The 11,734-nt window shown below is 46.1% G+C and overlaps 2 protein-coding genes across 3 annotated transcripts; both read left to right on the top strand.

The window, feature by feature from the left end:
- The first annotated feature begins 644 nt into the window (after nt 1-644).
- Nucleotides 645-4,203, top strand: ndufaf4 (NADH:ubiquinone oxidoreductase complex assembly factor 4). Its single transcript, XM_056294929.1, has 3 exons — nt 645-828; nt 987-1,075; nt 3,013-4,203. Exons 1-3 carry the CDS (start codon nt 681-683, stop codon nt 3,316-3,318), a joined length of 543 nt encoding a protein of 180 aa, XP_056150904.1. The 5' UTR covers nt 645-680; the 3' UTR covers nt 3,319-4,203.
- Nucleotides 4,204-4,963: 760 nt separating this feature from the next.
- Nucleotides 4,964-11,734, top strand: gpr63 (G protein-coupled receptor 63). 2 transcript variants are annotated; one of them, XM_056294949.1, is made up of 2 exons: nt 4,964-5,292; nt 10,076-11,734. In XM_056294949.1, the coding sequence occupies exon 2, from the start codon at nt 10,177-10,179 to the stop codon at nt 11,422-11,424; it is 1,248 nt and encodes a 415-aa protein (XP_056150924.1). In that variant the 5' UTR covers nt 4,964-5,292; nt 10,076-10,176; the 3' UTR covers nt 11,425-11,734. The 2 variants fall into 2 exon arrangements, with proteins under 2 accessions (XP_056150924.1, XP_056150925.1); XM_056294950.1 differs by having other exon boundaries at nt 4,982-4,993.

Below are 11,734 nucleotides of genomic sequence, written 5' to 3'. Positions count from 1 at the left end.
ATCTTGTTCTAATGTTGACCTCCTTGCTAGTCCGTGTAAAGTTTGGATAAAGGTCTACTGGCCCATGAGCTCATCAACTTCCCCTAACTTTTTTTAAATTATCATTATTATTATTCCAAAATGAGAATTGTTACACGATTAAGCAGCCTGTGGGTGAGATGACTGTCCTCCCAGTTCTCTCCTCAGAAAAAAAAATGCTGTGGGTTACTTTGTCCTGATTGAGCGGATGATCATTTCCAGATGTGCACCGCAGCGCTTCGCTTATGTAAAGGTGACTTGACAGAAAGCCGCCCCCAGCTTACTTGAGAGCTCGTCTCCGGCAGGAGAGACGATGCGTTTAGCTCAGTCACTGCGTTAGGTAACGGGGCCTGATCAGCCCGAGGACACCCGCTTGGTTTCTGACGGCTAACCATGCGAAGATGAAACCGGACCCTGAGTAAACTAACATACCACCCCGTTGAAATCACACGGGTCGAAACCCCCCCTTACCTGAGCGGGAGAAATAGCAAATGCTGCCACCTGTCGGCGGCGAAGTAACCCTTGCACGCTGGTTCTGCGTGACGACGCGGCGGATAAGGTCCTCCGGACACGTGGCGGCGCTGTAGTTCCCTCCCCCCCCTTTTTTTTTGCAACGCCACCGGAAATCGAGTCATCTTTTATCGCCGCCGAAGTTCTGTAACATGTCGAATATGGGGGCGCGAGTCGCGCGCGCGTTGAGGAGTTTCAACCTAGAAAACCGCGTCTATCGTGAGATATCGAAGGAAAAGCCGTCGGCAGCGCCGCGGCACAAAGTCAACGTCCCGGAGCCGGTCAGCAGCTCGGCGGAAGGTGAGTGGGGACGTCCTGGAGGCATTTTGATTGTGGACCGGCGCTGCGGGGGGGGGGGGGTCATCTCAGGCTGGCTCCGAGGACCGAGGCGTACACGCTGGACACCCTATAACGCAGCGTCCAAACTCTTCCTGTGTGTGTGTGTGTGTTTTTTTTAGATCCGGTTTCTATTCATCAGAGAAACGACCCGCTGCTGTCGTTTCTGAAGACGGTGTACGTGGAGTCGACAGATCCCCTGCCATCAGAGGTCAGGTTTGGATTTGCCTGCTTACCTCTCTAGCGGTCGACTTGTCCCGCCATGTTGGAACGTCCAACCAGAGCGCATATTACATGTAACTGCATGTAGAATGTAATCACCATCATCATCATCATCATCATCATCATCATCACATTTATATAGCGCTAACCCTCGCATGCGCAGTAGCTCTTATTAGGACTACAGGGCAGGTAGGGTCAGATGTCTGATCACCGTGCAAAGGAGTTGAATCAAGTGCAACTGGACTTGGTATACTGGATTTGATATATATACCAAATCCAGTTGCACTTGATTCAACTCCAACTGGACTTGATATATATACCCAGTCCAGTTGCACTTGATTCAACTCCAACTGGACTTGATATATATATACCAAGTCCAGTTGCACTTGATTCAACTCCAACTGGACTGGGTATATATATCAAGTCCAGTTGGAGTTGAATCAAGTGCAACTGGACTGGGTATATATACCCAGTCCAGTTGCACTTGATTCAACTCCTTTGGATAACCATGACCCGGATGAATGAGAACATTCGCAGACATGTCTGGTCACCTGTTGCCGGGTCCTTATTGCGTGCTGTTCAGCGTTTGCAGCCGTATGTAAAGCCCAATATTATGGTTATCCATGTACCAAACACAACATGAGGTGTGGTGCTAAACACTGGAAATGTGACCCGTAAAGTAGAGGGTGTTGTGCACTGGTAACAATTCTTGTTTTCTGGTGATGACGAGCGACTCTGTTCCTCTGCTGGAGAATGTAATGTGATTGCAAAGTTTCACTTGACTCATCTCGGCGAGGTTAAAGGGTAAATTCAGTCTTCTCTGTGACCAGTTATCAATGAACATTTTGTATGCCTTGGCCTTATTATAATCAGAATAATTGTATGTATGCCCAATCTAAATGCAATAGGAAGAGGGATAAACCCTTACCATGTTTGTTATTGCCCACCTAACCCCAATACTGTAATTACAAGGGTGCACAGCCATATTAGATCCTTGCATTGGATGCTTACATACCTTGGCTTATATGCTCTCCTTAAAGGTACAAAAGCCCCATTTAAGATTCAGTGTTATTTCAGTATCTGTGAAATTGGAGCAGTACCGTTTAAGGTTAGAGTGTGTGTGTGTGTGTGTGTGTGTATATCGCCCCCCCCCCTGGAAATCATCAATGGTGCTGATAAAAGTGCTCAACAAATGAGGAGCGGAATATTACGTGTGTGTGTGTGTGTGTGTGTGTATATATATATATATATATATATATATAAATGGGACTTTTCTGCCTTTTAAGGAGAGCATATGAGCAAAGGCATGTAAGCATCTAATACAGATCTAACACGCTGACTATCATTACTTCCTGAAGTCATGTACATGTATTTTTGAAACTGCATTAGCATCTTTACTCAAGAGTTGTTGACAATAGTAACTCTACATGGTAAGGTCTGGCTGTATCCAGTTAAGTAGGGATCATTTAAAAGCAGCACAATGTTTTGAAAAGTAAGATGTGGACCAGTTGCAGAACTGCTGCACTATACTGTGGGTTGGTTTTGAGTTATGAACTTGTGTTTTAGGGATGCACAAACTTGGGAGACTTGCAGTTAGTCTTAAATCACTAAACAACATGCTCGCCTGTAATTGCTAAGCTTGGACTAATTGCTGATCCTGCAAGAATAATGAAATCTCAAACAGCACTGTTTTGGGGAAAAATCTATAGTGGTAATTTGATAGTTAAAAAAGGTTTTTCTGTTCTCTCTTGAGTCTCCAAGACATCAGATGCATCTTAGCTACGGCTAGTTATGATGGAAGAGGGGAGTTCAACAAATGTCTTACATTTCTCACATTATAGCATCTTTAATGCAGACTTAGCTATCGATATCGTCATACTGTGGCTAATGCTTGATCTTCACTACTTTGTTGTAATATCTATGCAGGCACCAAAACAAGTGGCCGTACAGAAGGAAGAGGAGCGCAGGCCGCTGAAGTTCACTTTACCTGTTAACCGTTATGGCCTTGTGGAGATTACAGACGTTCCTAAAGGCAAGCTGTCTCTTGTAGAGGCTCTCAAAGCCCTCAACAGTCACAAGCGTGAACCTAAGGCATGGACGGCGGAGAAGATTGCCGAGGAGTATTCCCTGGATTTGAAAGACACAAAGGCCCTCGTCGAATTCTTCATTCCCTTCAATATTACAATTTTACCGCCCAATACTGACCGTGGCAAGCAGATAAAGGGTTCTTAATGACAGTATTCCCGATTATAGGCATTTATCATTCAAATAATTATATCATGTATTTATTCATGTGAATACATTTGTGTGCTTTCAAGGTTGTATTTTGAAATCAAGCTGTAAAATGAAGACATTGATAATATTCTGAGTTATGACTAGTCATTTTTTTCAGTTACATCAAACTGTCAAGCTGTCAACCTTGGCATGTTTGTTTGATCATTGATTTAGACAGATAATCTGTGCATTATTTCTGATGACTATGTACCAAATTTCATTTGCACTCCATTTAGATTTTACCATCTTAAGTGGAACAATTAGTACTTGTTATCCTGAAAACACGCACGCCTTTTTGAAAGATGCACCAGTTGGCTTCAACATCGATAACATCCACCATAAGCAAAATATTAAAGGAAACTCTGACTTCTTTCACAAAGGGGAAACAGTTATTTTACTCATGTAAAATCCTTCCAGCTAATGTGGAAGGACTGACACTAGTTAATTTATTGTCACTTTCTCAGTGTTCACTCTCTCCACTAGCTATCCCCTTTTAAGCCATTTTTCTTCTCTAGCATCTGTCTTCTCATTTGAACGAGTTGGTTGCTTTCACACCAAATATATAGAAACTGCATAACTGGCTATCATCAGTCAAGTTGGACAGGAATGTTGATTTAATTGCATAATGCACTTCATTTGGAGTGAAAAATACAACACGCCACTCGAAGAGAATACCTCATTTGTCTTGCACGTCACTGTTGGCATTAATGCGCCTGCAGGCCAAAACAAGACGATATCTCTAGGTAACGGCACATAAACCTTTCTCTCTTGAGAATTACTGCATTTTGCTGCGTAGACGCACAACTATTTGTTTTGTTTTTTTTTTTAATAAAGGACTTCATTACGGCCCTTCTGTGTAGCGCGTCTCATTTGTTGCATATGCTTTGCCCCCAAGAGAAATGTCGATGCTGCGTGCTGGACACATATCTCAGTCACACTTCAAGCGACGCCTCTTAATAGATAAATATTCTGAATCATTAATGTGATGCTCTTTAACCGAGAGACTTGCCACCTCACACCGGAATGCTGCAGCTAACAGTGTCTGTAATGCCCTAAACAGACATGGTTGTTTTTTTTTGTTGCTTCTCTCTCCCCCTCTCTCTCTCCCTCTCTCTCCCCCTCTCTCAGTCAATTGATATCATGAATCTTTAATAGGCCCCACTTGTCAAAAGTTAATAAAGGTTCCTGGGCCCTGGCTGATCCCATGGGGTCGTGATGCTGAACTGGCATCGCCTTAATAACACAACCACGCAGCACCAACTCTTACGCATGGCAGCGCTAATGTCCAGTCAGTGTTCAATCAATCGGTTTCCAAATCAATCCAAGCAATCAACGTTCAATAATGAATGTTTTTTTTGGGGGGGGGTTGGCCATCTTTTCTGACCTTTTCCTCTGCACATGCTCCCGGGGCGGCCATTCCCACCGCAGAAGGACCGCCCCCTCTCGCTGCCAAGTCGGCTTCTATTGGAGGGCGCGGGAAATGGGCGCGTCCCTCGGAGGAAACCCACAACTGGCCGTTCTACTGGCTCCTGCGGGTGTCAGTCATTAACGAGCCTACCGATAAGCGAAAGTGGTTCGTAAGCCGGGCATCGTGCCTGATGTGCGGATTTAACGTGTCGGAGGCAGCGTGCAAGTGAGTCGGTGCTCGGTTATTTTTTATTTTATTTTAATTTTATTTTTTTTGGGCGCGCTTCTCCCGTGGAAACAAAGCCAGAATGGTGCAAGACGAACCGTGCGGGTTCGCCCCCCCCCCCACGTCTTTCAGCGCCGTCCTTAACGGTCGTCAGGCAGCGCTGAGTTACATTTCAACTGCGGTTGAACAATAAGGCGCGCGGCTGCGCGTGAGGAGGAGGAGGAGGAGGAGGCTTGTCGCGGCTCGCGAGATGCGGCGTCCGGCGAACTGAAGATCCAGCTGCTGTGAGGATGAGGAAGGTAACCGCGGATGGAAACGGTTTGAAATTACAGTTTTAAAAAATAAATTCACTATCTCACCGAAATACTAGTTAAATATCAAACTTGGTGGGGTTTTTTTTGTTTGTTTTTTTATCTGAAAAAACATCCACCGTTCTTGTTTCCCCATAGAGAAACACGGCGAACTCCGTATAGACGTATAGTAGGCCTGCTTTTTGCCTCTTCACAACCACTTCGGTCGAAGTGAACGTGTCTCGACCCAAAACCGCATCTCAAGGGATTTCCGGTCTTTAAACCACTAACGGGTTTTTTTTTTAAAAAAATGTCCCGTAGGTGCCCGTTGGGAAAAAGCGGTCCGGCTAACTGCTGCGCTTAAAGCCCGGCTCATCGCTGGCCTACTGGAAATCAAGGGGGCACCCCAAGCGGTAGTCTTTGCGCTGTGGGGTAAATCTCGACACCAGCTGACGTGCTTTTGGCAGGTGCTTCTATCTTCAAAAACACCCCCCAAATATGTCCTCCTTTGCTACCAGAAGCGACCCGGTCCTTCGTTAATCTCGGTCTCCAGGGCGTCCGTGTGGAAGACTGACGCGAAGTTTCAGCAGGAAACGCACAAATCACATCCACCAAACCCCCCCCCCCCCCCACAGGGTCCTGGAGCCGGTGGTCTCTAGTGGAGTAAGCTTTGTGGTCAAGGACAGTTTAGTTGTTGCCCGCATTAGTGTTTCTTAATGAGTTAAATAAGTGTTTATTTTAGTAGGCTACAACTGTACTGAAGAAACAACCCCCCTCTCCCACACACACACACACACACACACACACAGATATCTCGGTTTTTGTCTTGACTGAAAATGTGTTTTACTGTATCTGTTCATGAGGTGTCGTACTGGATAAGCACTTGGCTAAGGTGGTTTACTCTGCTATCCATCTACCTGTCTGTCTGTATACCTACAGTATCTGTCTCTCGTCCATCTGCTATCTATCTACCTGTCTGTCTGTATACCTACAGTATCTGTCTCTCGTCCATCTGCTGTCTGTCTGTATACCTACAGTATCTGTCTCTCGTCCATCTGCTATCCATCTACCCGTCTGTCTGTATACCTACAGTATCTGTCTCTCGTCCATCTACCTGTCTGTCTGTATACCTACAGTATCTGCCTCTCGTTGTCCATCTGCTATCCATCTATCTGTCTGTCTGTATACCTACAGTATCTGTCTCTCGTTATCCATCCGCTATCCATCTACCTGTCTGTCTGTATACCTACAGTATCTGTCTCTCGTCCATCTGCTATCCATCTACCCGTCTGTCTGTATACCTACAGTATCTGTCTCTCGTCCATCTACCTGTCTGTCTGTATACCTACAGTATCTGTCTGTCGTTGTCCATCTGCTATCCATCTACCTGTCTGTCTGTATACCTACAGTATCTGTCTCTCGTTGTCCATCTCCTATCCATCTACATGTCTGTCTGTATACCTACAGTATCTGTCTCTCGTTGTCCATCTCCTATCCATCTACCTGTCTGTCTGTATACCTACAGTATCTGTCTGTCGTTGTCCATCTGCTATCCATCTACCTGTCTGTCTGTATACCTACAGTATCTGTCTCTCGTTGTCCATCTGCTATCCATCTACCTGTCTGTCTGTATAACTACAGTATCTGTCTCTCGTTGTCCATCTGCTATCCATCTACCTGTCTGTCTGTATACCTACAGTATCTGTCTCTCGTCCATCTGCTTTCCATCTACCCGTCTGTCTGTATACCTACAGTATCTGTCTCGTTGTCCATCTGCTATCCATCTACCTGTCTGTCTGTATACCTACAGTATCTGTCTCTCGTTGTCCATCGCTATCCATCTACCCGTCTGTCTCTGTCTCTCGTTGTCCATCTGCTATCCATCTATCCGTCTGTCTGTATACCTACAGTATCTGTCTCTCGTTGTCCATCGCTATCCATCTACCTGTCTGTCTGTATACCTACAGTATCTGTCTCTCGTTGTCCATCTGCTGTCCATCTACCCGTCTGTCTGTATACCTACAGTATCTGTCTCTCGTTGTCCATCGCTATCCATCTATCTGTCTGTCTGTATACCTACAGTATCTGTCTCTCGTTGTCCATCTGCTATCCATCTACCCGTCTGTCTGTATACCTACAGTGTCTGTCTCTCGTTGTCCATCTGCTATCCATCTACCTGTCTGTCTGTATACCTACAGTATCTGTCTGTCGTTGTCCATCTGCTATCCATCTACCCGTCTGTCTGTATACCTACAGTATCTGTCTCTCATTGTCCATCTGCTATCCATCTACCCGTCTGTCTGTATACCTACAGTATGTCTCTCATTGTCCATGCTATCCATCTACCTGTCTGTCTGTGCATCTACAGTATCTGTCTCTCGTTGTCCATCTCGTATCCATCTACCTGTCTGTCTGTATACCTACAGTATCTGTCTCTCGTTGTCCATCTGCTATCCATCTACCTGTCTGTCTGTATACCTACAGTATGTCTCTCGTTGTCCATGCTATCCATCTACCTGTCTGTCTGTGCATCTACAGTATCTGTCTCTCGTGGTCCATCTGTGTGCCCAGGTGATCCATAACCAACTTCGTACAGTGAAGTAGACGAGGTAGCCCACAAGTTGCCAAATTGTTAAAGTAACCTTAAACTATCAGGTTTTATCCAACTACACATTGGGATTAGAATAGAAACCGGTGTCAACGAGATGCAGATGAAAAACTTTCAAACTTCCTCATCCCTCAGTTCCACACTGCAGTTTTCCTGTCACACCGTCCTTCTGCTGCATGTTTGACCCCCATTTGTGTTCTTTCAGGTCCTCAGGTGGGCTACTCCGTTACCCGTTTCTTTCACCACAGCTTTACCTCGCTGCTTGGACAACCGAAAGCCCTATTATCATGCTTTATTCTCGTGTCACCTAAACACTGAGCAAAGATTTAGCCAGCAACCAATTGAGCAAAGTCTTTTGGGTAATTGTTGTATTTTTGGTACATATTTAAGTTACCCATGCAGATTTCTATTTGCAAAATATTGCATGCCACAGAAGCAATAAACACCGCGTAGTGATTGCTTTTTATGGCATCTTTAACTGTTTTAGTTAAATACGTTGTCAGTTGAAAGGGGCACTTAAATGAAAATGAAGGCTTCATTTGGTGGAGGAAAACAAAAAAAACAATTACTTTTAGGTCACCCTGCACCCGTTACCTTCCCCGTCGTGTGGCGAAGATCTTTGCAGGGAATATGTAGCGAAAGCAGTGTCTTGGTGGTGTGAAACGTAGGTGTCGGAGGTAAAAGGTGCAGGGAGAGAGAAACAAAAGGATGGACAGCTTTTTATTTATTTGTTCACACTGTGAAAAGGAGGAGAGAAACTGCTGCGGACAACTGCCATCATATGAAGGAATATGAACAAACCACAGTACTGGAAGCTTTCGTCGTCGTCAGCTCGGCATCTCATTTCATGCGGCCTTTCCTCTCCCTCGTTTTCAGAGTCTCGGTGACATCCCGTAATGATTATCCCTGGTCTTATTTATTTAACACCACTTAACAAGGTATCAGAATAGCAGCCAACCTGCGCTTTAATAACTGGCATTGATGCAGGAAGCGTCGACTTACTCTTTTTTTTTTTTGTCAGTGCTCTGCATATAATTGCTTATAATTAGTTTACACAGTTTTCACACCCACGTGCTGGGCTTAAAAATGGAAATGCACGTTTAAAAAAAAAAAGCATTTGTTGAAAATGCGTCCCTCTAAGGACGCACGGGCTCTTTTTAAAACCAGAGGATTTGTTATTCGACGGCTGAGCCATTGTTAAAGACACCGGCCAGTCTGAAATAACCGCCCGTAATGTTTATACAAGTGATAAGGGCTTTTTTTCTTTTCTTTTTATGGCATTATTGACTTGTCCCCAGCTGAACATTGGCTGTTGGTCAGTGGAAAGATTTAAGAGGATTCACTTAAATGGGATTTGTAATCATATTCCTGTCAGAGAGTAGGCCGATGGTTTTTATTGGAGTTACATTTGAAGCCTTTGAGTAATGGATCTTCGCTGGCCAACAGTGACTGCACCGCGGGGGCAAGCAACAGTAAAACATATTTATTATCAAGTGGAGTGGGCTGCTGTGTAATTGGGGGGAAAAACGGTGTAATGAATTGCTTTAGGTTTTAACCTTAATCACACTATAATAATTCCTGTCAGTTTTCGTGCGTTTTATAATGACATATTGTGGAGTAAACTGACTGGATGGGGTTGCGCTCCTGTTACCGTAATGGACCACACAGCACATTTTGTGTGTCTAGGATCAGTAAACGACCGCAATGCAAATTCAAATGCCGTAAAATGGCGTGACGTTAATTGGTCCGCGGAGAGAATTGCGTCATTAAGTGCGTCGTTCATTCGGCGTGAAATAAACCGTAGACCAGTAGTTCAGGTGACATTTACGTTTTTTAAAGAAGGGGTTCGATGTGGCAGAGAGCTTGTGGGCGTATGGAATTTAGGCCATACCTGTATTGGTGTAGACCTTTCTGCATCTACTCCCATCATACTGGTTCACTATATTTTTCCATCACCAGCCTCGGAGAAAATTTGTTGAAAATGGTTTTGTCTTGACTTGTTACTTTTCTCTCAGAATTTCCCCCTGGGAAATGTTAACCACAATGGCTTTTACTTTGTCAAAGTCAAGGGTGAGACAAACAATTTAAAGTATTCTTTAGCGGAGGAGAAATAGTGTGTGATACTGAAGCCAGCTATTGTGGTGCACTCTTGGAATTCATTAGAGATCTGTGTCTTTTTCTTAGGGTCACACCGATGCCGTTGTGTTCAGTTGAGCCACCTACATCCAAGGCATCATGTTTCCTGTGAGGGCGGCAGCCATGATGCCTGTTCACCCCTGGGAAGAATGGTTCGCTCCGCTGTCGCTCCCCTTGCAGAGGCAGGAGGGACCGACGTCAGCCTCTGTTGTGTTATCGTGGGGCTGCTGAACTTTTCCGAGCCGCAGCCACGGGGGAGGCTAGCGATGGAGAACATCTCCATGGCAAACACCTCCCACATGTCCCGCGTACCTCCAGAGCCAGTCACTCCGACAGCGGCGGCCCCGGAGAGCCTGCAGGGCGTCGGCCTACCTCTACGGGTGTTTTTCTGCGTTGTCATGGTCGCCATCCTGCTGGTGGCCCTCCTGGGAAACATTGTGGTGTGCCTAATGGTCTACCAGAGATCGGCCATGCGATCCGCCATCAACATCCTCCTGGCGAGCCTGGCGTTCGCCGACATGATGCTGGCCATCCTGAACATGCCCTTCGCCCTGGTCACCGTGGTTACCACCCACTGGATTTTCGGGGATGTGTTTTGTCGTGTGTCGGCCATGCTGTTTTGGCTCTTCGTGATCGAGGGCGTGGCCGTCCTGCTCATAATAAGCATAGACCGCTTCCTGATTATCGTCCAGAAACAAGACAAACTGAGCCCACACAGAGCCAAAGTGCTCATCGTGATCACTTGGGGACTCGCGTTCGTTTTCTCTTTCCCGCTGGCCGTAGGCTACCCTTCCCTACAGATCCCTTCCAGGGCCCCGCAGTGTGTGTTCGGCTACAGCAGAGAACCGGATTATCACGCCTACGTGGTGATACTGATGCTGGTCTTCTTCTTCGTCCCGTTCATGGTCATGCTGTACACCTTCATGGGGATCCTGAACACCATCCGGCACAATGCCATTCGCATCCACAGCCACCCGGACAGCATCTGTCTGAGCCAGGCCAGCAAGCTGGGGCTGATGAGCCTCCAGAGGCCCTTCCAGATGAACGTAGACATGAGCTTCAAGACGCGGGCCTTCACCACCATCCTCATCCTCTTCTCCGTGTTCACTGTGTGCTGGGCGCCCTTCACCGCCTACAGCCTGGTGACTACTTTTAGTAGCAGCTTCTACCACAAGGACAATTTTTTCCAGATTAGCGCCTGGCTGCTTTGGCTGAGCTACCTCAAGTCAGCCCTCAACCCCCTTATCTACTACTGGCGGATAAAGAAGTTCCGCGATGCCTGCCTCGACCTTATGCCCAAATACTTCAAGTTTCTCCCCCAGCTGCCGGGCAACACCAAGCGGCGGATACAGCCGAGCGCTGTGTACGTGTGCGGGGAACACCGCTCTGTGGTTTGACACTGGCCCGAAGAGGACAGCCATTTTACTTCACTGCCGTTGGGGGGGGTTTATTCATCTGACCACTCGTCCATGCCACTGAAACCGTACGCCGTGTGCGTACGATGGCTTTTGTCTTAGCCGCGTAGGATTTGTTTTACAAGGCATGTAAATTACCTGCTTCGATGGAATCTCGATATGGTCAGAAAACGGGCCGCAACACTTTTGAATGTTTGTATTTCTATTTAAATGTTTCGTATGTGCCTATTGATTAGTCCAATTGCCAGTCAGAATGCTGCTATATCTGGTGAAAATGTGCAATTTCAGTGTA

The sequence above is a fragment of the Lampris incognitus genome, chromosome 15 (assembly GCF_029633865.1).
Source record: "Lampris incognitus isolate fLamInc1 chromosome 15, fLamInc1.hap2, whole genome shotgun sequence".
NCBI classification, from domain to species: Eukaryota; Metazoa; Chordata; class Actinopteri; order Lampriformes; family Lampridae; genus Lampris; species Lampris incognitus.
The sequence above is the reverse complement of the archived record's forward strand: the minus strand, read 5'-3'. Positions and strand labels throughout refer to the sequence as shown.